General features: G+C 47.2%; 2 protein-coding genes across 5 annotated transcripts in view; both read right to left on the minus strand.

Annotated features, from left to right (window-relative positions):
* samd4b (sterile alpha motif domain containing 4B) overlaps positions 1-4,459 on the minus strand; it is a 48,269-nt gene extending 43,810 nt beyond the window's left edge. For all 4 annotated transcript variants that reach the window (XM_078430893.1, XM_078430892.1, XM_078430891.1 and 1 more), the window contains exon 1: positions 4,100-4,459. In XM_078430893.1, coding sequence (XP_078287019.1) covers positions 4,100-4,295 — 196 coding nt within the window. In that variant the 5' untranslated portion in view covers positions 4,296-4,459. The remainder of the gene's footprint in view (positions 1-4,099) is intronic.
* erh (ERH mRNA splicing and mitosis factor) overlaps positions 1-26,980 on the minus strand; it is a 116,375-nt gene that overhangs the window by 82,874 nt on the left and 6,521 nt on the right. The window lies entirely within an intron of this gene.

The raw sequence follows: 26,980 nt of genomic DNA on the forward strand, positions 1-26,980 counted from the left end.
GAGATCAGGATAAGTGCAGGAAGAGCCGAGGAGGTCTTATCAGCTATGGTCTGACTGAATGTCAAGCAGGCACGAAGGTCCACATGGCAAATTCATGTTAGTTCAGTTCTTATATAAATTACCTCAGCTACAACTTACAGGCCACAATCCATTCTGGAACAGCATCTTTTATTTTCAGCTAACAGAGCAAAACGTTACAACCTACCAAGCTTTGAACTGGTGTGATGAATAATAGAGAAACATGCAATTATCCTTTTGTGTACAAGGAACAAGACTGCGAATTAATGCATCTCTGAGGGATCTGGGGTTTTTGTTCATGACAGAAGTGGATAAGCAGGTACAGTAAGTGAAGACGGCAAAATGTTTATTGATGCAAAGCTATAGTTGAGAAACAGGCCCTTCGGCCCAGCTCGTCTCTGCAAACCAAGATGCCCATTTAAGCCAGTCCCATTTGCCTGCGTTTGACCCATATCCCTGTCCAAATGTCTTTTAAATGTCATTGCATCTGCCTCAACTACTTCCTCTGGCAGCTCATTCCATATATTCAGGGGTGAACCCGGTGTGACCAAGTTGCTGTTATATTTTTCCCGTCTCATATATATCGTCCTTATATTCAGGGGTGAACCCGGTGTGACAAAGGTGCTGTTATATCTTTCCCCTCTCATATATATCGTCCTTATATTCAGGGGTGAACCCGGTGTGACAAAGTAGCTATTATATCTTTCCCCTCTCATATATATCATCCTTGATTCTCCTAACCTCGGAAAAAGACTGGGCATTCACCTTACCTATTCCTTGATTTTATTTCACTGGATAAGATCACCCTTCTGTGGTCCAGGGAGGAAAGCCTCAGCTTCCCAACCTCACCCTGTAACTCAGGCCTTCAAATCCTGGGAACCTCTTCAGAAAACTTCTCTGTACACTTTCCAGCTTAGTGGCATCTTTCCTACAGCAGGGTGACCAAAACTCGACACAATATCTAAGTGTGGCCTCGCCAACAACTTGTTCAACTAAGCAATCGCACAGCTGGAGTGCAAAATAAATTACGTAAAGGTTGGTTTTGTACGTGAGCGGGGTGGGGGGGGGGGGGGGGGGGGAGAGGAACAGAGAATGAACAGGAACAAAACGGGAACAATATTCCTGGAGTTGAAGAATGAAAGTAATCTTATTGGGGCATCACCTTGGAGGAGTTGACAGGTTGGTGAGTATTTATGGCAGGGATCAGTACAGTGGAATAAAACTACTGATGGAATGGAATGATGCTGGAAATTCAAAGAATAACAAAATGCTGGAAGCTTTGATCAAGGGTAATTGACCCAGAACACTAATCATGTCCCTTCTCATGGATGTCGCTTGGCCCAAGTGCTTCTAGCATTCTCTCTTTGTACCAATATATTGTACATCAAGGGCAAAAACAAAGTCACACTGCAATTCAGGCAGTTTTACTGAATGGAACAGAAGAGCACCTGACGTGCCAGCATTTTCAAAAATGAGGAGGTATTTGATGATTGTGCCTGTTGGGATAAAGCACTAGCTCCTGTCAGCATACAGACACCACCTTGCTCAAGGAAGATTCTCAGTGTCCAACTACTTGGAATTTCCCAACTGTGTACAACAGAAACAGCCATGCTAGAACAAAGTCCTCTTTGCCTGACTATTCTGTTTAGTGTTGACATGTTCTTTTTCTTAAAACAAAAGGACGGTTCTTTTGGTGGTTTGGATGACTGCTGATGTACAGAAACAAGGCCCAAACTGAAAACTGATTCTGCTTAGTTACTGGGGCGAGCGAGTGGGAAGGGACAAGAATGGCCTCTGTGAATCAGAGTGAGTGAGCGAATGCTCAGTGCTCTCGGTTCTGTCTGAGCTAGCCCCCAATTGCTGTGGCCGGGTGGGGGGTGTGTGAGAGGAGTAGGCATGATCAGATGCGTGGGGGAACCGCCGGGGGCGGGGGGTGGGGGGGAAGAGGACAGGAAGAACAGACGAGAACCTGGTGGGGGAGGGAAAGAGGACGGAAAGAACAAACAAGAACCCGGCGTGGGAATCACAAATTAACTTGTTAAAAATGGCTTGTGTGAAATTGAATGCTTTGCAACTTTATGTGGCGACTCTTTGCTTACCAAGACTTGGCTAAAGTCAGGCTGGTCTCCCTGGTATTTTTGGTGTAAAGTTCTTGGCCAGTAAAACTCAGAGCCGCTCTTAAAACAGTCCCAAACAATCTTCTATTCACAAGGTCTCGGTTTACCGTTTCACTTAGAGGTGAATGAGAGTACTGTATTTCCATCAGACCATGCCGAGAGTTTGAGTGGGAGAAAGAAGAGGGTGCAGGTGAACCCATAAAATTTGACACAATCTCAAATTGAATCATTAAGGGCGTTATTTTTTTCAGCTTGGCAAGTGACCTGTTGTATACAAAGTAGGAAAATAACTGCAGATGCTGGTACAAATCGAAGGTATCACAAAATGCTGGAGTAACTCAGCAGGTCAGGCAGCATCTCAGGAGAGAAGGAATGGGTGACGTTTTGGGTCGAGCCCCTTCTTCAGACCATTGTTTTTACAAAGGATACATCAGCCCATTAAATGCCAAGTCTCAACTTGGTGGTTATATATGCCTGACAATTCTGCACTGCATAAAATGAATGTTTAGTTCTATTCTAAAACAATCCCATCCCAAATATCAACAATTGAGGACTTTGTAGTTATCTACAATTTGCATGTAAGAAGTGCCATCATGGTCCACTGCTCCAATCAAATATTTTGTAATTGCAAAAGAGAATTAAATTGTTGCAATCATATACAAAATAAAGCTAAACTTGCAGAGTAAAAGTGTATTCTTAAAGTGGCTGAATACTGCACTCTGTGACATTTAACAAGACAGTCCAGATTTTACTAAAGGAACCTTTTGATACAAGTATGAAAAAACTACTCTAACAAAAATACCAACACCACAAGCTCAAATAGGATATTTTGAAAGCTGAAAATCCTTTGTATAAACTAAGCAAAGCAGGAATAAAGGCTCCATTTACTACCCAGGGATCTAACACTAACACTCAGCTCCAAGTGTAGGTAGGTTCATTTTACACAATGTTTTTCTTGATTTTCTTACATTATGTTTAAAACTAACATTATAGGCTAAGCATTATTGATCAGATCATGAGACATCAGGAGATGGCAAACATAAGTTACATCAGTAGTTCAGACAAAACTAGCAGTATGAAAACTGAATTCTAGTTCCTTTTAAATGTTTTTATGCACATCCAAATCATCTAAAATCTCCCAAAACCATTGGCAATCAGACCAGCTTCACAATAGAGAAATTGATTTTGTGAATTCTATAGGACCTTGTTATAAAGACAACAATTATTGAAGAAATAAGATCTTAAGGCCTTACACAGAATCCATCAAAAATAAAACAGCAAGTGACCAAAAGTCTACGCAAAGTTAGGTTTTCAAGAAGCATTCTGAAGAGGAAAGTAACGGCAAAGATTTGAGGGAATTATGGATTATGGATGGTCCCTGTAATGTGGAAAGTATGGTCAGGATGATTCATTAAAGAACAAGATGACACAAATGGAGCTCAGATCCGAGGGCTGCCACGAAGGGAGGCGCAAGACCATGAAGCAATGAGAAAGTAACAATGATGTGTTTAAAAGTCAGCACAGGGGGTCAGCCAGCAAGTCAGAAGCCATGACAAACCCTGCTCACTGATCATGGGCAATACAACTTTGTCAGGAAACTCCCATGTTTAATTAATGGAAAGTACTAGGAAAGCTAGCTATTTTTAACTAGCGTATATAATATACTCAAGAGAGAGCTAGATAGAGCTCTTAAGGATAGCAGAGTCAGGGGGTATGGGGAGAAGGCAGGAACGGGGTACTGATTGAGAATGATCAGCCATGATCACATTGAATGGTGGCGCTGGTTCAAAGGGCCGAATGGCATACTTCTGCGTCTATTGTCTAATAGTAACATTATTATAATAGGCCCACTGACAATTATCATCCAGTAATAACCACAGCAAAATACACAAGACCTACAAACAGCTTGCATTAAAGTTTACCTATTACATTTTAATTCCGCACGTTTTACATGAAGGACTCACCAGCATCATTGGCCTCTCCCTCCAGTATGTGGATCTCAGTGCAATCGGCCAGCGAGTGCTCCAAACAAATCTGAAGAAATCGAGCCTGGGTCCGACTGACCCTCTTCAGCAGAGTCAGCAAGGCAACAGTCTGTTCACATTCATTCCACCCCTTAAACCACCCAGCTAACACACCAACTTGATCCCGAAACATCATGATCGCAAGCCTGCACGATGGTCTCTTTTCTTCGGGCACCAAGAGGACAACGTCACATGTTTTCAGTTTGGGCAGCAAGATTGTAGTCTTTGAAAAAGTTGGTGTCTTTTCTGTCAAAACATTCTTTTTTTGAATGAGGGGGATTGCAAAATATTCTCCCACTTCTTTGCCTCACACCCCCGCCCACCCACCCCCTCCCCCCAGATGCAATACTCTGGGAGAACTACTCTCAACACTGAAAACTGAACAGAGAAACAACTTCAGGCAACTTCTGACAGCAGACCATGGTAAACCTGGCATTCATTTAGTTTGTTTTCTTGTTTCTTGCAGTTAGGGCTTCATGTTGTCACTAAAATCAAAAGACAAAAAAAGGCAACATAAATAAATAAATACCAAATATACAATTTAAAGAGTACTTCTGTTACAAATTTCTATATTTCTTTTCCTCCCCTCCCCGTTGGCCACCGTCTCCGTTCCAATCTGATCCTAGGCATCCACAAACACATTCTGAACCATTAAACAATTTTCAGCCACCTGGAAAATGCTCGCACTTTTCTCAGACTACTGGGTCTAAAGTAGGGAACTAGAGTGAAAATAATCTGTATCAGTCCACTGACATTCTGTGCGGTTTTCAGCTTTTCTCCCTCACCCCACCCACTTCCAGCATTACCCAGTTTAAAGACCTCAACAGTCTGATAATCGGAATGCTTCCCAAGAAAGAATCCAAGCCACACGGCACTCCCCCCTCCCCAATCCACCAGCCAGCCCCATCTGGAGCTGTTATTAAGCCAAGAAGTGAAGTTCCATCAATGTATGACATCATTCCTAAAGCCACCCACATCTGGACTTCATTAACATTCAGAGCGCGCTCAGAGCTGGCACATACTGGATACAGAGAGAACGCTGCACAAAGTGGAAATCATTTCAATAGGGTCGCCACAAAAGGAAACAAAACATTTGATCAGGGAGCTGACCATACAGAAAAAAAACCCTGCTTTCATTTCAAAGTTATATTGTTATAGGAATTTCATTTAAACTTTAAAATATAGTACATCAACCCGTAATTGTTCAGACAATAGGCCAAACTATGTAGACCAAGAGATTCAATGTTTGACCCCGGTACAATTGAGGTACTGTATTATAATTGGCTTCATGGTTCAAGGAAGTGGGTCAGGGGTGCGGGGTAGGGGATTGTGGGGCAGTGATCAGACTTGGCTACGATGTGCTCCTGCACTCCAAGTAGCTAGCCGACCATTTAGTTCTGTGCCAAGGTACATATCTGGAGCTAACAGGACAGTAGTATGAGGGAGGATGTAGGGCGCTGGAGAGCAAGCAGACCATAGAGTAGTTTCCAATGAAAGCTACTGAATTCAATCGCCTGACAGAGGAACTGCCCAAAACCACCTCAGCATATTTCCTGCTGCCCAGTTTGTTTGGACAGCTACATCATTCCAAAACAAGCACTTCAGTATGGGTGGAAGAAAATACAAAACCACCTTTAAAAAACTTAAACACATGCAACTGTCCCATTTTGACAGATCTTCAAATTGTCTCATTCAGAACGGAATCTTTGTAAGAACAGGAAAGCCATACAGACTACAGTAATAAACTGTCCATAGACACAACTCAGCGGGACAGGCAGCATCTCTGGATAGAAGGAATGGGTGACGTTTTGGGTCGACACCCTTCTTCAGAATAAACTACCCATTCAGTTATTCCTATGTTGTGAGCCTGCCCTCTAGATTCACTAATCAATACCACACCAACAATTTCTATAGACCAACAGCCTACAATACTTCTGTAAAAAGAAAACTCAATGAAGTCAGGGACTCAAAGTCACTACCCCTCAGCAAACAAACTTTAGTTTAATTGCAAAAACATTGCTTGGATATTTCTACATAGACACTACCTAATAAGTAAAACGTGATAAGCTACTTTACATCATCTACACAGTTGTTACGTAACCAGTATTACAGACCATTGCGTCAAGAACACAATGGGTTATTGCACCATAGTGTAGTTCCAAATTACAGATTGAGAAAGGTTGATTCTAAATCTTACTCTGAGGCAATTTGACTGGTCCGTGCAGACAATTTAAAGGAAACAACGTAAACAGTCTGAATATCCAGAAGATAGAGAACAAATATTCACGTTCCTTCTTCAGACCCATTTTTTTTTAGAAATGTTTAAAAACACTGCAGGTGAGGCAATTGTTTGCATTGACGTACTGAATAGTCTGACAATGGTAGACACAAAACAAAATCAGCAATCACCAGATAATTGTAAACGATGGACCATTTAACCAAGTAAGAATATGCATCTGCCTTTGATTCACCAGGACAGGAGAGCTGGAGTAAAATAAGTAGGTACAAGTCCTGTAACACAGGCACTGTATACCAATGAGTACCATCAATTACCACTGGAACACTGAATTTCACCATTGCAGCTGGGGAGTTCAAGTTCAAATTCTGGAATAATTGGCACCTGTAACACTCCTAGATAGCTTTTTACAACAATCCAGTTCAGTAAGAAACTGGACAGAAAGAAATTTGCAGGTCCAATGATAGATTCCAGACCCAACTACAACATGGCTGATTCCTGTTTCAAATGGCATAGCATGCCACTCAATTTAAGGGCAGTTAGAAATGAGCAATAAATAAAACTACGACCTACGCTCGCATCCCATCCAGCAAAGTGAATTGCCTGCATTTATCTTTGGTCAATTTCACTCGTTTGGATCACGCTGCCACTCTGTAAACTCTACACAGCCTCTATTCTCTGTTACTATGTGGATTTGCCCAAGCAGCTCCCCTTTTGTCCAACATCCCACAGACTTGCTGGTTGGTAGATTAAATGGCAATTCTGAATTATCCCTCGTGTAGGTAGGTGGGAGGAGAATTGGAGGGAGTCGATGGTCAAGAAAATAGGTTATAGGGAAATAAGCGAGGACTGACAGGAATGCTTTGACAGCTGGCAGAGGCTCAACGGGCCAAATGCCTGGTGAGGAAATATGGAAAATTTGAACAAGTTTGAAAAAGCACTTCCATGAGTGCACAATGGTTTGACTTACTGCACTTGGAGGAATGCAGTACAAGTTATGGGTCTCCCTAAAATAAAACATATTACACATTTCCAATCAAGTATCTAAATGTTCCAAGAATGGAAAATTATTTTGTTATATTAAACAGCTAATCATCAAGCAGCTAGCTATGTGGATTTTATAAGCAGATACTCGTTTGTGGCTATTTGCTGGTGCATTGCCTGTTACAAGTGATCTGCAATCGAGTCATTAGCCTATTTTCTCCTGCCTGATCGAGTGTGGCAGTCAATGCAGGCAGCCCCAATTCATGACAGGGAGCCAGATTAACCCACACCACCTATTATTGCCCACAAAGCAATAGACCAGGCTAAGCAAAAATATGGAGGGTGTGGACATGACAGCAATGTCCCTCTCTCATTCTCAATCCCCACCCCAAATTCTGCAGTCTCAGGGCCGCTGTCAGAGTATCCAAGAAGCAGCAAAGTATCACCTGCCCAAGACATCGTTGTAATAGGTCGGAAATATCTGCGGATGCTGGTTTAAATCAAAGGTAGACACAAAATGCTGGAGTAACTCAGCGGGACAGGCAGCATCTCTGGAGGGAAGGAATGGGTGACGTTTCGGGTTGAGACCCTTCTTCAGACATCGTTGTAATGACTGTGGTACTGAGAAACAAGAAAAAAGAAGTCTAACAGTCAAATGAAGCTATTGATCCACAGAGAAAAGATTTTCACTTGTATAGATTGATGAAGGTAGGGCGGCAGATGGATTTTAGAAAGGCTTTTGATAAGGTCTCTCATGGTAGGCTGATCCAGAAGATAAGATATGAAATTCATGATGACTTGGTCTTATGGATTCAGAACTGGCTTATTCATAGAAGACACATGGTTGTGGTGGAAGGGATATTCTGGCTGGTGCTTTGTGCTGGGATCTCTGCTGTATGTAGATCATATAAATGACCGTTGTCCCACCCCCCTGACATCAGTCTGAAGAAGGGTCTCGACCCGAAACGTCACCCATTCCTTCTCTCCTGAGATGCTGCCTGACCTGCTGAGTTACTCCAACATTTTGTGAAATAAATATAAATGACCGAGACGTAAATATAGATGGGTTGGTGAGTAAGTTTGCTTATGACACCAAAACAGGAGTTGCAGACAGTGTGGAATGCTGTCAGAAGATACAGCTGGATATAGATCAGCTACAGAAATGGCAGATGGAGTTTAACTCAAGCAAGTCTGGGGTGTTGCACTTCAGGAGAGTACGCAGGGAGGGAGTACACAGTTAATGGCAAGACCCTCCACAGCAATGAGGTACACAGAGATCTTGGACTCCAAGTTCATAGCTCACTAAAGGTGGAAGCACAAATAGATGGGATGGTATAGGTAGCATATGGTATGCTTGTCTTCATTGCAAGGAGCATTGAATACAAGAGTCAGGAAGTCAGGATGCAGTTCAATAGAGCTTTGATCAGGATGCATATGGGGAATTGCACACAGTTCTGGTTGTCCCATTACAGGAAAGTTGTGGAGGCTTGAGGGTGCAGAAGTGGCTTGCCAGAATGTTGCCTGGATGAAAGGGTTTCCACCACAGGGAGACGTTGGATAGACTTGAATTGTTTTCTCTGAAATGTCAAGTTGAGGGGAGATAATAGAGATATATAAAATTATGAGGGGTATTGATAGGGGAGACAGTGAGAACCATTTTCCTACGGTGGAAATATCCAACACTAGAGGGCACAGCTTTAAGGTGAGAGGGGGAAAGTTTAATGGCGATGCACAGGGCAAGTTTTTTTTACATAGAGTAATGGGGCCTGGAACACATTGCTGGGATGGTGGTGGAGGTAGACACACTAGAGGCATTTAAGAGGCTTTTAGATAGGCACATAGAAGTGCAAGAAATAGAGGGATATGGATCATGTACAGGCAGATGAGATCGGTTTAACCGGGCATCGTGTTCGGCACAAACATTGTGGGCTGGTGCCCGTTCCTGTGCTGTTCTGTTAAATGTTCCATAAATCTCCCCGCTACAGATTTATTGGGGGCAGGAGCAAGGCAGCAAAAGATTACAAATGCTCAGTATAGCTACACAAAAGCCTTCCAACCTCCAACTGGATCTATGTTTAGAAGTCTAACAGTGCCAAATACAAATCAAGCCACCATGAGCTTGCATGGACCTCAGCTACCCAGACAGCATCAATAATCCTCCATTAAATAAAGAATAATTAAAACACTAGAAGGCTCCAGTCCAAGAAAACAAGCAGAACCAAGCTTGATCCCTTTCTCCAGGTCGTCGCGTATTTCTATTGCTAATTGGCTGAACATTAACCACTGTTGACATATTTGGGTAATTGTTCTATGTGTTGGCGTTTATGGAGCTGCACATCTTCAAAAGGGTGCTTTAAAAAACCTGAAGACATGGCACCCACACAACCAATTTACTCCTTTACAGGGAGAACAGACAATAAACAATGAACCCAATGAACATCTCAGTCTGTTTCACTTGGACAGGTATCTGATAGTTTAAGCAGACTAAATACAGGCCAATGGGCACATATATAGTGGTCAGATACCTTCAAAACAGAAGGGTGTTCCCATATAAATTATATTTACCCACCATGTTGCTAATCTATATGTATTTCAGCATCTTTGTAATGATTTAAAAATACTGAGTGACCCAGGAGAAAACAACCTAGTCTCATGTTCACCAGCATCGTGTTTATGAGTGAACTTTGTTTACAAGAGGGACACCGACTGTGCTCCCATGGTGAAGCAAAGTTTATTTTGCTCTCAAAAATGGAAATTTTGACACTAGAAGCAAAGATTCAAATTTGCAAAGTGCAGATTTAGGACAGACATCAGGTATTTGTTTGCACAGCAGGATGACTAACCACTGAAGGGAGTTCAGGCAAGGCTGCTGGGCTCAATATAGGTGCTGCAATAGGAAAGAAGCATAAGACCAAATGGGGAGAAAGGCAGCAAAGTGAAGTGCCTGATTGGAAAAAGCAGATTTCTCTACTATCCCTGTACATCCATTTGTATACTTCATGCCAGCTTTTAATCTTAACATAGGTCAGACCAATACTATTGCTCAGCCTTAAGCAGCTTTATATTCCATTCCTATTGTTGAGAATCAGTGACTAGCTCTCCCGAGAAAGACTCCATTCCACTCTGAAGACGTAAATGCAGTACAGAGGGAACAACGTTTTGAAGGGACTCTTGTCAATTTGAAATGTAAAACCAAGGATCGCTCTAACTCCTTACTTGGTTAATAGAGTTCTTAAGGCATTAGTCAATGACCAAAATCAACATTTGCCTCTCAACCAATATCAGCAAAACGATGTGATAACACAGCACTGTAACTAACTACCGCATCACAACACTGACTGCACTTCAAAAATTATTCAATGGAAGAAGTGTTTTGGGATGTGGAGTTTGAGAGGGAAGAGAGAGAAATGTTCTTTTGCAATACAATTCCCAAGCATCTGCTATCTAAGCTGTATGTTGAATAACTAAGTCTTGAACATTGGTCATGTTTCTGTATTCACTTTGCAGCAATGGCACCTGTGACACAAATGCAGCAGAAAATTGACTTGTACCTTGCACTGTTGTCAAATCAACACCAGAGGCTGAAAATTTCAACTAGTGATCTTCTGGACAGGGTGCTAGAGTCATTAGTCTTCCTGCCACCATTCCATTCATTCTTATTACCAACTTGTATCAATGAATCAGACTACTAACACGCACTGCAGATTCAAATTTTTAACTTTTAAATTCTGTTGTTCTTCAATATTGAAATGCGAGGAAAATATCACCCTTCAAATAACCTTTTATTCACCTGTAGTCCTAAATAACTGAACATGCAGCAAGAAACACACTAGATACACAAAGCTACTACCACATTGATCTAAGATAGACGCAAAGTGCTGGAGTAACTCAGCAGGACAGGTAGCATCTCTTGAGAGAAGGAATGGGTGACGTTGTGGCTTGAGACCCTTCTTCCGACCACATTGAACTATTCTGCTACAGAGCCATACAAAATTCAAAATGCTACAACTAGTTTCCTCAGATGAGGGGTGGAGAAGAAAAATTAGAGGCAAAGCACCTTGGTTCACAACCACTGAGGCTCCCTATCAATGCCAAACTGATTTTTTATAAAAAACAATGTCAAGAAACAAATTCATCCTAGCCTCAGCCAATCATCCAAAGATTAATTTCACCATGAATACATTTGTGACATTCTCCGCACCCTCTTCTATTTTGAGGCATCACCACCAGATATGTTGGCTGCTTGGGTTAGGTCAAAACTAAAATAGCTATGTATCCTTTCCCAACATCTATCATGTTAGTGCACACAAGAATTAAAAAATTTCAGGCACAACAAACAAATAACTTGGTTAATAAACACAATAAACAAATAAATTACACAATGAAATTGAAATTAATCCTCTCTTATTAAATAATAGTTTTATTTTGCAATTCCAGATCAAACTCAACCAGAGAATAACTTTGCCTGTAAGGATTCCACATCAAACCAAAGTTTAGGACAGTCACAAACAACCTTTGGTAACCAGGAATTCAGGCTCAAATCAATCCACAACTTAGCTGTAGAAACATAGAACTATCTCGGGAGTGCCATGGGACAGTTGGTACGTGAAATGCAAAACGAGGAGCAGCTTTGGATATTGGCAAGCACTGCTAAGGCAACATACAGGAAGATTTACAATCTACCTCCAATTGTGATTGACAAAATTGCAAGGCATGGCATCACCCAGCATCAGCACTGGCTTGGATGTAAAATTGATTTCAAATTCACTAAATCCTGAATAAATTATAATTTCATGAAGTTTTTCCTGCAAAACACTGAAGTGTTGAGCATAATTATCATGCAGCCTTCACATGGAGAGTTCTCATAAACTGTCGAATCCATACACGTAAGCAACAATGGGAAATACAACAGGTAACCCACATGCTGCAGTCAACCTCAAGTATTCGTGGTTTTATATATGTTGAACGTAATTTAAAACACTGCATCCAACTTTCACACTGTATTACTCTTCAATTTAAAACTCGGCAAGGCCACCAGCATAATCAAGGACTGGTCTCATCTCAGTCATTCCTTCTTCTCCCCTCTCCCATCAGACGAGGTACAAAAGTTTGAAAACACATTCAGTCAGAGAGTTGTAAATCTGTGGAATTCTCTGCCTCAGAAGGCAGTGGAGGCCAATTCTCTGAATGCATTCAAGAGAGAGCTAGATAGAGCTCTTATGGATAGCAGAGTCAGGGGGTATGGGGAGAAGGCAGGAACAGGGTACTGATTGAGAATGATCAGCCATGATCACATTGAATGGTGGTGCTGGCTCGAGGTGCCGAATAGCCTACTCCTGCACCTATTGTCTATAGTCATACCTCCAGATTCAGAGTCAGTTTCTTCCCAACTGTTATCAGGTAACTGAACCGTCCTCTCACCAACCAGAGTGGTCTTGACCTCCCATTTATCTCATTGGAGACCTTCAAACCACGTTTAAGCAAACTTTACCTTCAACTAAACATTATACCCGTTATCCTGTATCTGCACACTGTGGATGGCTTGATTGCAACCATGTCTTGTCTTTTCACTAACAGGATAACGCAAAACATAATGCTTTTCACTGTACTTTAGTACACGTGATAAAATAAACTAAACACTTACAATTTAAGGTGCTCACCCATTTACACAAAATTTTGCTCAAAAGCTACAACCTCTAGAATTCAATCTTACACAATCCCTGAAGTTATTCATGACACACCACATTGAATTAAAAGGCTGACAGTGCAGTAGAAATTACAACATAAAATCAGAAAAATAAACTAAATATACACCAAGATGAATAGTGTAACTTAGGAAAGATCAGAGTTGACAGAAAATAATACGAAGCTGGCTTGAGCATTGATACTAAATGTCTATATGTGAGTATTTTTTGAGAAATTTAACCAATGTGCCATCCATGTAACAGGTTGTCACATACAAAAGACTCCAGTCGATTACGTCAAATGTTGAAGAAACAAATGAAACTGCAATCTTCCAGAATTTCAGTGAGAGAGGGGCTGCCAGCAAAATAAGTGAAGGGAAGCAAACAGAGGAGACTGGTGCATACCAGAGCTGGCTAGGTACAGGAGGTGGGCTGGGCTCCTGGCAATGAGAGAGATAAATCACTGAACCCTGCCTGTCCCTCAGCCCAACAGGGTCTGTGGATTAATGCCAATACCTCACCCCGTCACCCAAATGGCAGGCACAAACCAGGTTGCCCCCTCCCCTCTCATCACTGTCCACCTCTCATCCGCCCCCCTCTTCTCTCACATTCACCCCCCAACCTCCAATACCTGTCTCTCCCTCCTGGGACAGAGCCCTCACCCCCAGAATCTGGGTCCAGGCGCCCAGTCTTCATCCCCCCCAACCCTAGAGACCCAGTGTCCATCCCTGCCCCAGGATCCAGCCCCCTCCCCTCCCCCGGGTCCCCTACCCAAGGGACCCAGTCTCCACACCTCATTCAAGGGGTCTAAACTTCAACGCTAGGACCCACTCCTCACCCTAGGGACCCAGTCCCCACCCCCACTCTAGAGACCCAGTCCCCACCCCCACTCTAGTCTAGAGACCCAGTCCCCACCCCCACTCTAGTCTAGAGACCCAGTGCCCACCCCCACTCTAGTCTAGAGACCCAGTCCCCACCCCACCCTAGGGACCCAGTCCCCATCCCCACTCTAGTCTAGAGACCCAGTCCCCACCCCCACTCTAGTCTAGAGACCCAGTCCCCACCCCCACCCTAGGGACCCAGTCTCCACCCCCACTCTAGTCTAGAGACCCAGTCTCCACCCCCACCCTAGGGACCCAGTCCCCACCCCCACCCTAGGGACCCAGTCCCCATCCCCACTCTAGTCTAGAGACCCAGTCCCCACCCCCACTCTAGTCTAGAGACCCAGTCCCCACCCCCACCCTAGGGACCCAGTCCCCACCCCACCCTAGGGACCCAGTCCCCACCCCACCCTAGGGACCCAGTCCCCATCCCCATTCTAGTCTAGAGACCCAGTCCCCACCCCCACCCTAGGGACCCAGTCCCCACCCCCACCCTAGGGACCCTGTCTCCACCCCCACTCTAGTCTAGAGACCCAGTCTCCACCCCCACCCTAGAGACCCAGTCTCCACCCCCACCCTAGGGACCCTGTCTCCACCCCCACTCTAGTCTAGAGACCCAGTCCCCACCCCCGGGACCCTGTCTCCACCCCCACTCTAGTCTAGAGACCCAGTCCCCACCCCCACCCTAGAGACCCAGTCTCCACCCCCACCCTAGAGACCCAGTCTCCACCCCCACCCTAGAGACCCAGTCTCCACCCCCACCCTAGAGACCCAGTCTCCACCCCCACCCTAGAGACCCAGTCTCCACCCCCACCCTAGGGACCCAGTCCCCACCCCCACTCTAGTCTAGAGACCCAGTCTCCACCCCCACTCTAGTCTAGAGACCCAGTCCCCACCCCCACTCTAGTCTAGAGACCCAGTCCCCACCCCCACTCTAGTCTAGAGACCCAGTCCCCACCCCCACCCTAGGGACCCAGTCCCCACCCCCACTCTAGTCTAGAGACCCAGTCCCCACCCCCACCCTAGGGACCCAGTCCCCACCCCCACTCTAGTCTAGAGACCCAGTCCCCACCCCCACCCTAGAGACCCAGTCCCCACCCCCACCCTAGAGACCCAGTCCCCACCCCTACTCTAGTCTAGAGACCCAGTCCCCACCCCTACTCTAGTCTAGAGACCCAGTCCCCACCCCCACCCCCACCCTAGGGACCCAGTCCCCATCCCCACCCTAGGGACCCAGTCCCCACCCCCACTCTAGTCTAGAGACCCAGTCCCCACCCCTACTCTAGTCTAGAGACCCAGTCCCCACCCCCACCCCCACCCTAGGGACCCAGTCCCCATCCCCACCCTAGGGACCCAGTCCCCACCCCCACTCTAGTCTAGAGACCCAGTCCCCACCCCCACTCTAGTCTAGAGACCCAGTCCCCACCCCCACCCTAGGGACCCAGTCCCCACCCCCACTCTAGTCTAGAGACCCAGTCCCCACCCCTACTCTAGTCTAGAGACCCAGTCCCCACCCCCATCCCCACCCTAGGGACCCAGTCCCCACCCCCACCCTAGGGACCCAGTCTCCATCCCCACTCTAGTCTAGAGACCCAGTCCCCACCCCCACCCTAGGGACCCAGTCCCCACCCCCACTCTAGTCTAGAGACCCAGTCCCCACCCTAGGGACCCTGTCTCCACCCCCAGGAGCCAGCGGCCGCAGCCCCCGCCCCCCGGCCCGTCCACACACGCTTACCCCGCTCCGCCGCGGGTGCCGGCCAAGTCCTCCCGCCCCCCTCAGCAACACAAACGTCAGCCGGGCCCCGGCGCCACTCGACAGGCCGCTGCCGGCGGCGGGTCGCGGACAGCTGCCCGTGGAATGTTCTGGAGGGCGCTCACCTGAGGGGAGGGTCGGGGCCCGGCGCGGCGCGGCGACAGCGGCCTGAGGCTGAGGGTCGGGTCGGCGCCTGGGCTGGGGGTCGGGGCCCGGCGTGATGCGGCGACAGCGGCCTGAGGGGAGGGTCGGCGTTCGGTTCGGCTCAGCCTGAGGGCCTTGTGTCGCGGCCTGGGGTCGGGTCGGCGCCGGGGCCTGGGGGGGGGGGGGTCGAGGCGCGGAGCGGCGGCACAAACCCCGCCGCCGAGATGCCCCGGTCACACTAACCTGCTGGGCCGCATCTCGCCCGCCCATTGGCCGCCGCGCTCCTTCCCGCCCACTCGCCCCTCCCACCCTCCACCTCTAATGGACAGCCGCGCCGTCAATCAGCGGCACCCGGCAGCACGTTTGGTTGTGGTCGCGCAGTGATCGGAGAGACCGAATATGACATCAAGGCGGACCGGATGTGGGCTTGGTTTCCGCAATGGCTGCTGGGGGTTGTAGTTTAATCATTGATACATGGGCACAGACATAGAGTGCTGGAGTAACTCAGTGGGTCAGGCAGCATCTGTGGAGAACATGGATAGGTGACGTTTCACAGAGTGCTGGAGTTACTCAGCAGGTCAGGCAGCATCTGTGGAGAACATGGATGGGTGACATTTTGGGTCAGGTAATGGGAGAGTCCAGGACTAGAGGGCACAGCCTCAGAATTAAAGGACATTCCTTTAGGAAGGAGATGATGAGGAATTTCTTTAGTCAGAGGGTGGTGAATCTGTGGAATTCTTTGCCACAGAAGGCTGTGGAGGCCAAATCAATGGATATTTTGAAGGCCGAGATAGATATATTATTAATTAGCACAGGTGTCAAGGGTTATGGGGAGATGGCAGGAGAATGTGGTTAGCAGGGAGAGATAGATCAGCCTTGATTGAATCGTGGAGTAAACTTGATGGGCCGAATGGCCTAGTTCTATTCCTATCACTTATGACCTTATGACACATCAAAGCAGATGATGTTCAAGGAAATGTAGAATGGTTCATTCTTGGCTGAGGGAAAGGTGACAATGAGGCCTACAATTTAACATTAAATCAAGAAGATGGTAAAACTATAGATTATAGATCCATTACGCGTAGTGGACAGAGCGAAGGTGTTCAGCAAAACGATCGCCGAGTCTGCGTTTGGTCTCGCCGATATATAGTAGTCCACAATAAATATCAACCAATAATCTAGCAGTGGTAAAAGCAGGTAACACGAGAAGTGCAAGAACCTATGTCCGAGGTGCAACTAACAACACACTCCAAACAAGATCACAGTTGCTGAGGTTAGTGTCGTGCAGTTTTTAAGAGCCTAATGGTTGTTGGGAAGAAGCTGATCTTGAACCTGGAGGTCGCAGTTTTCAGGCTCCTGTACCTTCTTCCCGATGGTCGCAGCGAGATGAGAGGGTGGCCAGGGTGGTGTGGGTCTTTGATATTGGCTGCCTTTTTGAGGTCGAACCTCCTAAAGATCCCTCAGTGATGGGGAGGTGAGTACTTGTAATTGGTTCTGGCAATGTCTACCACTAACTGCAGACTCCTTCATTCCTGATTGTTTGAGTTGCCGAACCAGGCCGTAATTTAACCAGTCAATATGTTCTCCACCAAACATCTGTCAGAAGTTTGATTCAGCGACATACCAGATCTCTTCAATTTTCCAAGGAAGTAGAGGTGATGATGGGATTTCTTTGTGATTGCACTAATGTGCTGGGCCCAGGACGGAACTTCGGAGATCTGCACCCTCAAAAACCCAAAGCCGTTGTCTCTCTCCACCACCGTCCTGTCAATGAAGACAGGTTCGAGTTGGTGAGGTACAGGTACAATGATAAGCCTTGCCTGCGGCAACATGATGGACAACTAGACTCAGGCAAACACATCCACACAAATTAGACATAAATGGCATATTAAAAAATCTAAAAGAAGACTGTAAAAACAATCAGAACACAAAAAAAAACACAGCTTGCATGGGTTGGTTCAAGAGATCTGATGGTTGTAGGAAAGTAACTGTTCCTGAACCTGGTGGCATGGGACTTAAGCCTTCTGTACCTCCTGCCCGACGGTCGCAGTGAGAAGAGGGCACAGCCTGGATGGTGGTGATGCATGATGTTAGGTGCCGCCTTCTTGCGGCAGCATCTGGTGTAGATGGAGGGGGAAAAGATACTTGAAGATACTTTTATATCTTCTGCCCGATGGGAGAGGGGAGAAGAGAGAATGACCAGGGTGTGAGTGGTCCTAGATTATGTTGGCTTCTTTCCTGAGGCAGTGTGAAAAGATGACGTTGATGGGAGAGATGTTGGTTTTAATGATGGACTGGGCTACATCCACAACTCTCTGCACTTGTGGTCTTGGGCTAAGCTGTTGTCATCACAAGCAGTGATGCATCCTGATAGGATGCTTTCCACAGTGAGTCTGTAGAAATTGGTAAAGTTCATATAATTAAAAGTTAAGTTGGGGGTTGCATAATCTGCTGTGGGGTATGTGTCTGCTCTTTGCTGATTAAACTAGTTCTGTTGTTTGGTGCTGCAATGCCTCGTGTGTGTGTGTGAGAGAGAGAGACAGCTTGCAGCACTGTGTGAATCAAGTAGACAAGACTGTCTAGTTAGCCTCCACGACCCTCGAAGGTGTCAAACAGACCGCAGGTTGAAGAATTTCTATCGGGAAGCAACTCCCTGAGGTGTTGGGGTGAGATAATAGATTGAAAAACATTTAAAAGCAGTGCCTGCCACACACGCCTTGGGAGAGTTGGTCTCTGGGTTAATGTGTTCGTGTTGCTGCTCTGAGATGCTGGATATTTCCTTGTGGCACCAGCAACCCCCTGCCTTTCTACCAGAAAATGAGGAAAAATAAATGGGATTGATTTGGTATTAGAAACAAGGAGCTACAGATATTGGTTTACTCAGAAGGACACAAAGTGCTGGAGTAACATGTCCCCATTATTAACAAAGGTAACAATGGAGTAACATGTCCCCATTAATAACAAAGGACACAGGTCAGTGCCAGCACAGGACAGGCCCTTCAGCCCACAATGTCCGTGCTCAACATGATGCCTGTTAAACTAATCCACCTCAAAAACTCGCTATTTAAAGAATATTAATGCTCAATTACCTGTGTGGCTTCAGAAATATTTGAGTAATAATGTTACTGCAGAGTGGAGTGATAGACCTGCCATGGAACACTGAACATAGAACATAGTTTAATTTAGTTAGTTTCGTTTGTTATTGTCACGTGTACCTAGGTAATGTGAAAAGCTTTTGTTTGCATGTATGCAGTCAAAGACAATACATGATTACAATCCAGTCATCTACAGTGCAGAGATGAAGAATAAAAGGTACAGGATTCAGTGCAAGATATAACATTGAGGTCTGATTAAAGATAATTCAAAGGCCTCCGATGAGATAGATGGGAGGTCAGGACCACACTCTAGCTGATGAACACTGAACATAGAACATAGAATGTGGAACATAGAATATCGCATGTGGAACATACATAGAACAGGACAGGAACAGACCCTGGAGCCCACAGTATCTGTGCCTGGTAACAGCTGGGAAGAGACTGTCCCTGAATGGTGTACTGTAGATGGGTTGGAAGATCAGCATGGACATGTTGGGCTGAAGGGCCTGTTCCTTGCTGTACGACCCTCTGTCTACATCCTTGTTACTTTGAACACTCTCTCAACTTTCTCCACTCTCAGAAGACCATTGGCGGCTTCTGCAGGCTTTCCTGGTGACACACCTCCCTCATTACAGGATCCATTCCAGCAAGTCTTCGTCTGTCAGCATCCTTCCCAAGGTCATCACATCTGTAACGCCTTCATGAATGTGTTGGGTCACACCAGCGAAGGTCTATTTACAGGATGGTGCACAGCCATTTACATATTCAGCCTCTAAGGTCTTGCTGCAAGTTGAATGTCCTTGACTTTTTGAAAAACCAGTGCAGTTTTTGAGAAGAATGCACACCAAATTGCTCCATTCCAGTAGGATAAAAACATAAACACTTACCCAGATACAGGGAACACATAGAACATAAAACAGTACAGCACAAGAATAGGCCCTTCGGCCCACAATGTCTGTGCCGAACATGAAGCCAAGACCATCTCTTATCTGCCTGCACATGATCCATACCCCTCCATTCCGTGCATATCCATATTTATCCAAAGTAGACACAAAATGCTGGAGTAACTCAGCGGGTCAGGCAGCATCTCAGGAGAGAAGGAATGGGTGACGTTTCGGGTCGAGACCCTTCTTCAGAGTGAGTCTGAAGAAGGGTCTCAACCCGAAACGACACCCATTCCATCTTTCCTGAGATGAGGAGGAATTTCTTTAGTGAGATGGTGGTGAATCTGTGGAATTCATTGCCACAGAAGACTGTGGAGGCCATCAATGAATATTTCTAAGGATAGATAGATTCTTGATTGGTCTTGGGTTATGGGGAGAAGGCAGGAGAATGGGGTTGAGAGGGAGAGATAGATCAGCCGTGATTGAATGCTAGAGTAGACCTGATGGGCCAAATGGCCTAATTCTGCTCCAATCACTTATGACCTTGTGAACAATAAATACAATGAAACGTCAAATCAGCAGACTGGTGCAACCTGAAGTAATGAAGAAACAACCATGGTGCAGTAACAGAGTAGGGGAGATAGACATAGAAAGCTGGAGTAACTCAGCGGGACAGGCAACATCTCTGGAGAGAAGGAATGGCTGATGTTTCAGGTGGAGACCCTTCTCCAGAGTAGGGATGAGTACTTAACAGAGAGTATAAGAAAATAACTGCAGATGCTGGTACAAATCGATTTATTCACAAAATGCTGGAGTAACTCAGCAGGTCAGGCAGCATCTCGGGAGAGAAGGAATGGGTGACGTTTCAGGTCGAGACCCTTCTTCAGACTTGACAGAGAGTGTTTGAGGTGGGCCATTTCCAGTCTTTCAAAGCCCTTGATTATGGTCGATGTTAGAGCTGCTGGGCACCAGCCATGGTGAGAGGTCACTTTAGTTGAGTTGGGGAGGGTAAGGGTGGGGGTTTGTGTGAAGCTGGTGAATACGGCCTCTCGCCTGTTCATTTTGAAACTTAGCACAGTGACTTCCGTGTGGCAGTTGATGAGCAGGCGTTCCATTGTGTTTCCGCCCTAGCCTGGTGGTTTTTGCTACGCAGGGTGCTGGCACCTGTGTGTCAGGAGTGAGTGTGTCAGTGCCAGGAGTGAGTGTGTCAATGCCAGGTCTTGTCCCAGGTACAAGGAGCCAGCTCTGAGCCTCACTCATTAGCCGATCGATTTGGAAACTTGTCAGTGAAGTTCAGCCTTTGGCCAGATTTCTGCCGTTTTGTAAGTTGGTGTCAGCATTATTGAGGAACTACCAGAGCAAGCATCCTGTCATGAGACCAGACGTGTCTGAATAACCACACTGTACAGACGGTTTATCATGGTAAGCTATTCGTCTTTCATAAACTGTTGTTTTTTCTGACATTTTCTTGCGTGTCTCTTGATTCCACTGGTGCCTCTCGGCCTGGATTCACTTCAGGCTGCTGCTGTTGTGTGCACTTCACCACAGTGCTGTGCAGTTGTTGTGTACAGCTGTGGCCGCTTCTGACTGAGTGGTGGCACAGTGGAGAGCTGAGGCCCAGAATCTGCCATTCCACTGAACGCTTCTGCCTCGCTACTGCTGGCTGGAAGTGGCACAAAGACTCGCTATGGACCCACGTTATAGTCTGACCCCTTAACTGGGTCAGAGGGGAATGCTGACTAACGACGCTAATTCTGGACCACTTGTGGTTTTAAATATGGCTGCAATCCGTCCCCATCATCGTGTTGGGAAATTACTCCCAGCATTTCCGGGTTCTTCATGGCTCCGTGAGTGGCAGACGTGATGTTCACCACCCCTCAAAGGTCCCTGACCACAAGCTCCTCGGTCTCTGACCACAAGCTCCTCGGTCCCTGACCACAAGCTCCTCGGTCTCTGACCACAAGCTCCTCGGTCTCTGACCACAAGCTCCAGCCCACAATCCATTGCCACGTTTCTCTGCCCGTCCCCTGGCGATCGCTGGGAATTATTGCCACAAAGCCCGGCCCATGAGACACTGACTCTTCCCTGCCCTCACGACAACACTTGTCTTGTCGTCTGTGTGCGGTACAACGTGTGCGGTACAGACATGTGCGGTACAGACGTGTGCGGTACGTGTGTTGTCTGTGTGCGGTACAGGGAGGGTCCACACTCGGCCGCCATCAGCTGCTGACTGGGCCGGAAGAAGAGAGAGAGCCGTTGTCAGACAGCGCGGAAACAGGCCCTTCGGCCCAACTCATCCACACTGACCTAGATGCCTATCTAAGCTGCCATTTACCTGCAGTTGGCTGATAGCCCTCTGTATGTCCTATCCATGTACCTGGGAGAGAGTGGTGATAGAGCCTGTGTGTGTGCCTCTGTGTGTTTGTGGGGGTGTGTGAGTGTGTGTGCGTGTGTGTGAGTGCGAGTGTGCGTGTGTGTGAGTGCGAGTGTGTGTGTGTGCGTGTGTGTGCGTGTGTGTGAGTGCGTGGCTGTGTGTGAGTGCGAGTGCGTGTGTGTGCGTGTGTGTGAGTGCGTGTGTGTGAGTGCGAGTGTGCGTGTGTGTGCGTGTGTGCGTGTGTGTGCGTGTGTGTGTGCGTGTGTGTGTGTGCGTGTGTGTGAGTGCGTGCGTGTGTGTGCGTGTGTGTGTGCGTGTGTGTGCGTGTGTGTGTGCGTGTGTGTGTGTGCGTGTGTGTGCGTGTGTGTGCGTGTTTGTGAGTGCGAGTGTGCGCATGAGAGAATAGAGAAAGAGTTTGAGAGAGTGATAGAAAGTTGGAGAGTGTAGGAGGGAGAGAGAGAGATAGACATGAGAAAGGAACATATATATAGAGATGGTGAGAGAGAGAGAGAGAGAGAGAGAGAATGGAGAGAGAGGGTGAGAATGAGATGAGGAAGAGAGAGAGATAAATTGACTGAGTTGGAGAGATAGAGAGAGTGAAAGAGAGAGAGTGAGAGAGAGGGGGTAGAGAGGAAGGAGAGAAAGAGAGGGGGTGTAGAGAGGAAAGAGAGGGGGTAGAGAGGAAGGAGAGGGGGTAGAGAGGAAGGAGAGAGAGAGGGGGGGTGTAGAGAGGAAGGAGAGAGGGAGATTAACTCTCTTTCCTCACACCGTATCTTTCGCTGACATTATTGATGTTTCGAAGTACAAAGGATGGTGTAAATCCGAGTGGGCAGATCACCTGCGGCTCTGTGCACAGAGGCTGCCCGCTGTGTTGAATATTCAAGTCAAGTTCTTTAATGACGTGGGCAAAACACAAACTGGTGGCGTGCAGCACCTTGTGTTGTGTTCCAGACTCCAACATCTGTATCTGTGCCTCCCCCAAGCCGCCCGCCCGCCACCTGCTGTCACGGCTCTCACAGCTGGACATCTCTTCACATCGTCTTCCTCCGCTCCCCCTCTCCTCGCCTCATCGATACCTTCTCACACTCGCTCCGTTGCTTCTATCAATAATGTTTTCTTTCTCCCAAGTGGGAGGAGTAGGGTCCCAGTGCTCGTTCTGCCAATCACTGAGACCATGGGGGAACCTTCTCTCCACTCTTCCATTTCATTCTACTGTGCAGTTGTACAGGGCCCCAGTGAGACCGCACCTGGAGTACTGTGTGCAGTTGTACAGGGCCCTAGTGAGACCGCACCTGGAGTACTGTGTGCAGTTGTACAGGGCCCTAGTGAGACCGCACCTGGAGTACTGTGTGCAGTTGTACAGGGCCCCAGTGAGACCGCACCTGGAGTACTGTGTGCAGTTGTACAGGGCCCTAGTGAGACCGCACCTGGAGTACTGTGTGCAGTTGTACAGGGCCCCAGTGAGACCTCACCTGGAGTACTGTGTGCAGTTGTACAAGGCCCTAGTGAGACCTCACCTGGAGTACTGTGTGCAGTTGTACAGGGCCCCAGTGAGACCGCACCTGGAGTACTGTGTGCAGTTGTACAGGGCCCTAGTGAGACCGCACCTGGAGTACTGTGTGCAGTTGTACAGGGCCCCAGTGAGACCTCACCTGGAGTACTGTGTGCAGTTGTACAAGGCCCTAGTGAGACCTCACCTGGAGTACTGTGTGCAGTTGTATAGGGCCCCAGTGAGACCGCACCTGGAGTACTGTGTGCAGTTGTACAGGGCCCTAGTGAGACCGCACCTGGAGTACTGTGTGCAGTTTTGGTCTCCAAATTTGAGGAAGGATATTCTTGCTATTGAGGGCATGCAGCGTAGGTTTACTAGGTTAATTCCCGGAATGGCGGGGCTGTCATATGTTGAAAGACTGGAGCGACTAGGCTTGTATACACTGGAATTTAGAAGGATGAGAGGAGATCTTATCAAAACGTATAAGATTATTAAGGGGTTGGACACGTTAGAGGCAGGAAACATGTTCCCAATGTTGGGGGAGTCCAGAACAAGGGGCCACAGTTTAAGAATAAGGGGTAGGTCATTTAGAACTGAGATGAGGAAAAACTTTTTTAGTCAGAGAGTTGTGAATCTGTGGAATTCTCTGCCTCAGAAGGCAGTGGAGGCCAATTCTCTGAATGCATTCAAGAGAGAGCTAGATCGAGCTCTTAAGGATAGCGAAGTCAGGGGGTATGGGGAGAAGGCAGGAACGGGGTACTGATTGACAATGATCAGCCATGATCACATTGAATGGCGGTGCTGGCTCGAAGGGCCGAATGGCCTCCTCCTGCACCTATTGTCTATTATCTACTCCCTACTCCCTCAGTGTGCAAACATCTATCACAGTCACACAGCTATACAGCATGGAAACAGGCCCTTTGGCCCACCTGGTCCATGCTGACCATTGACATGCTGGGCTAACCCCACATCCCCTTCCAATCCTTGCCTCTGCCCAAAAGTCTTTTACTTTTGAATTGGATTTGTATCTGCTGCTACACCTTCCTCTAGCAGCTCGAGCCTGTACGCACCGCCATTCAATGTCATCATGGCTGATCATTCTCAATCAGTACCCCGTTCCTGCCTTCTCCCCATACCCCCTGACTCCGCTATCCTTAAGAGCTCTATCTAGCTCTCTCTTGAATGCATTCAGAGAATTGGCCTCCACTGCCTTCTGAGGCAGAGAATTCCACAGATTCACAACTCTCTGACTGAAAAAGTTTTTCCTCATCTCAGTTCTAAATGGCCTACCCCTTATTCTTAAACTGTGGCCCCTTGTTCTGGACTCCCCCAACATTGGGAACACGTTTCCTGCCTCTAACGTGTTCAACCCCTTAATAATCTTATACGTTTCGATAAGATCCCCTCTCATCCTTCTAAATTCCGGTGTATACAAGCCTAGTCGCTCCAGTCTTTCAACATACGACAGTCCCGCCATTCCAGGAATTAACCTAGTAAACCTACTCTGCACGCCCTCAATAGCAAGAATATCCTTCCTCAAATTTGGAGACCAAAACTGCACACAGTACTACAGGTGCGGTCTCACTCGGGCCGTGTACAACTGCAGAAGGACCTCTTTGCTCCTATACTCAACTCCTCTTGTTATGAAGGCCAACATTCCATTGGCTTTCTTCATTGCCTGCTGTACCTGCATGCTTCCTTTCAGTGACTGATGCACTAGGACACCCAGATCTCGTTGGACGTCCACTTTTCCTAACTCGAGTTATTCTCCTCATGGGCCATCTCTTCACCCCAGAGCACAGAAGGTTAATTAAACTAGTTAAACTAAACTACATTAGTTAAACTAAACTAGTACCTGCAATGGGCTGGTTGTCGTATGGGGAAAGATTGGAGAGGCTGGACTTATTAAAGCTCCTGAGGGAGATGAAAGGGTTGGATAGAGTGGATGTGGAGAGGATGGATGTTTCCACTAGTGGGAGAGTCTAGGACCAGAGGGCACAGCCTCAGAATTAAGGGACATTCTTTTAGGAAGGAGATGAGGAGAAATTCCTTTAGTCAGAGGGTGGTGAATCTGTGGAATTCTTTGCCACCGAAGTCTGTGGAGGCCACAAGTCAGTGGATATATTTAAGGCAGAGATGGATAGATTCTTGATTAGTACAGGTGTCAGAGGATATGTGGAGAAGGCAGGAGAATGGGGTTAGGAGGGAGAGATAGATCAGCCATGATTGAATGGCGGAGTAGACTTGATGGGCTGAATGGCCTAATTCTGCTCCTATCCCCTATGACCTTATGTGGAGAGGATGTCTCCCTCTGTGGGTGAATCTATTACGTCTGAGTCACTGTCTAAGATGGAACATCAATGTAAAATACCGTAATTACTTCATCAGAACTCTCTTCCTCAAAGTCTTTGAATGTTTTTATGGTTCTTGAAAAAAGGGGGAGAGAAGTCACGCAGGGAGATGGGATTGTGGAGTTGGGGTTAAATCAACTCATATACAATCTTGTGATTTAGCAGAGCAAACTTGAGGGCCTGATGGTCTAGGCTTGGTGTGTTTACATCAATAACCCTGTGGCACCAATGTGGGAGGGGGAAGGGGACGAGGGGGGAGGGGAGGAGAGGGGGAGAAGATAGGGGAAGAGGGGAGAGGGGGGGAAAAGGGGGAGAGAGAGGAAGGGGGGTGGAGGGGGGGGAAAGGAGGAGGAGGGGAAGGGGGTGGAGGGGGGGGAAAGGGGGAGAGGGTGAGGGGGGGGGAAGGGGAAGGGGGTGGAGGGAAGGGAGGGAGAGGGGGGGACGGGGAGAGGGGGGGGAACGGGGAGATGAGGGGAAAGGAGAGGGAGTGGGGGAGTGGGGGATGGAAGAGAGAAAGGGGGAAGGGGAGGGGGAAGAGGGAAGAGGGGGGGGAAGGGGTGCAGAGGGGATGGGGAGGGGAGGAAGGGAGAGCGTGGGGGAAGGGGAAGGGGGAGGGAAATGGGTGGGCTCTGGGACGGGGGAAATTCACGGGGCGGGGGGGGTGTATTACTTAAAATTGGAGAATCCAATGTTCATTACCGCTGGGCTTGTAACCTACCCGTGAACAGGAGGTGCTGTCCCCCAGTTTGTGTTTGTCCTCACTGTGGGAGTGGAGGAGGCCCAGGACAGAGCGAGCGGTCTCTGTGGGAATGGGAGGGGAAGGTAAATGTTTAGTGGCCGGGAGGTCCAGCAGAGTGTGTGAGACCCTGAACCGACAACACCAGCGTTTGGTGAAACCGTCGCCAAGGCTCGGTGTTACCCGATGTACAGGAGGTCACATGGT

This window comes from Rhinoraja longicauda, chromosome 41 (assembly GCF_053455715.1).
Source record: "Rhinoraja longicauda isolate Sanriku21f chromosome 41, sRhiLon1.1, whole genome shotgun sequence".
NCBI classification, from domain to species: domain Eukaryota; kingdom Metazoa; phylum Chordata; class Chondrichthyes; order Rajiformes; family Arhynchobatidae; genus Rhinoraja; species Rhinoraja longicauda.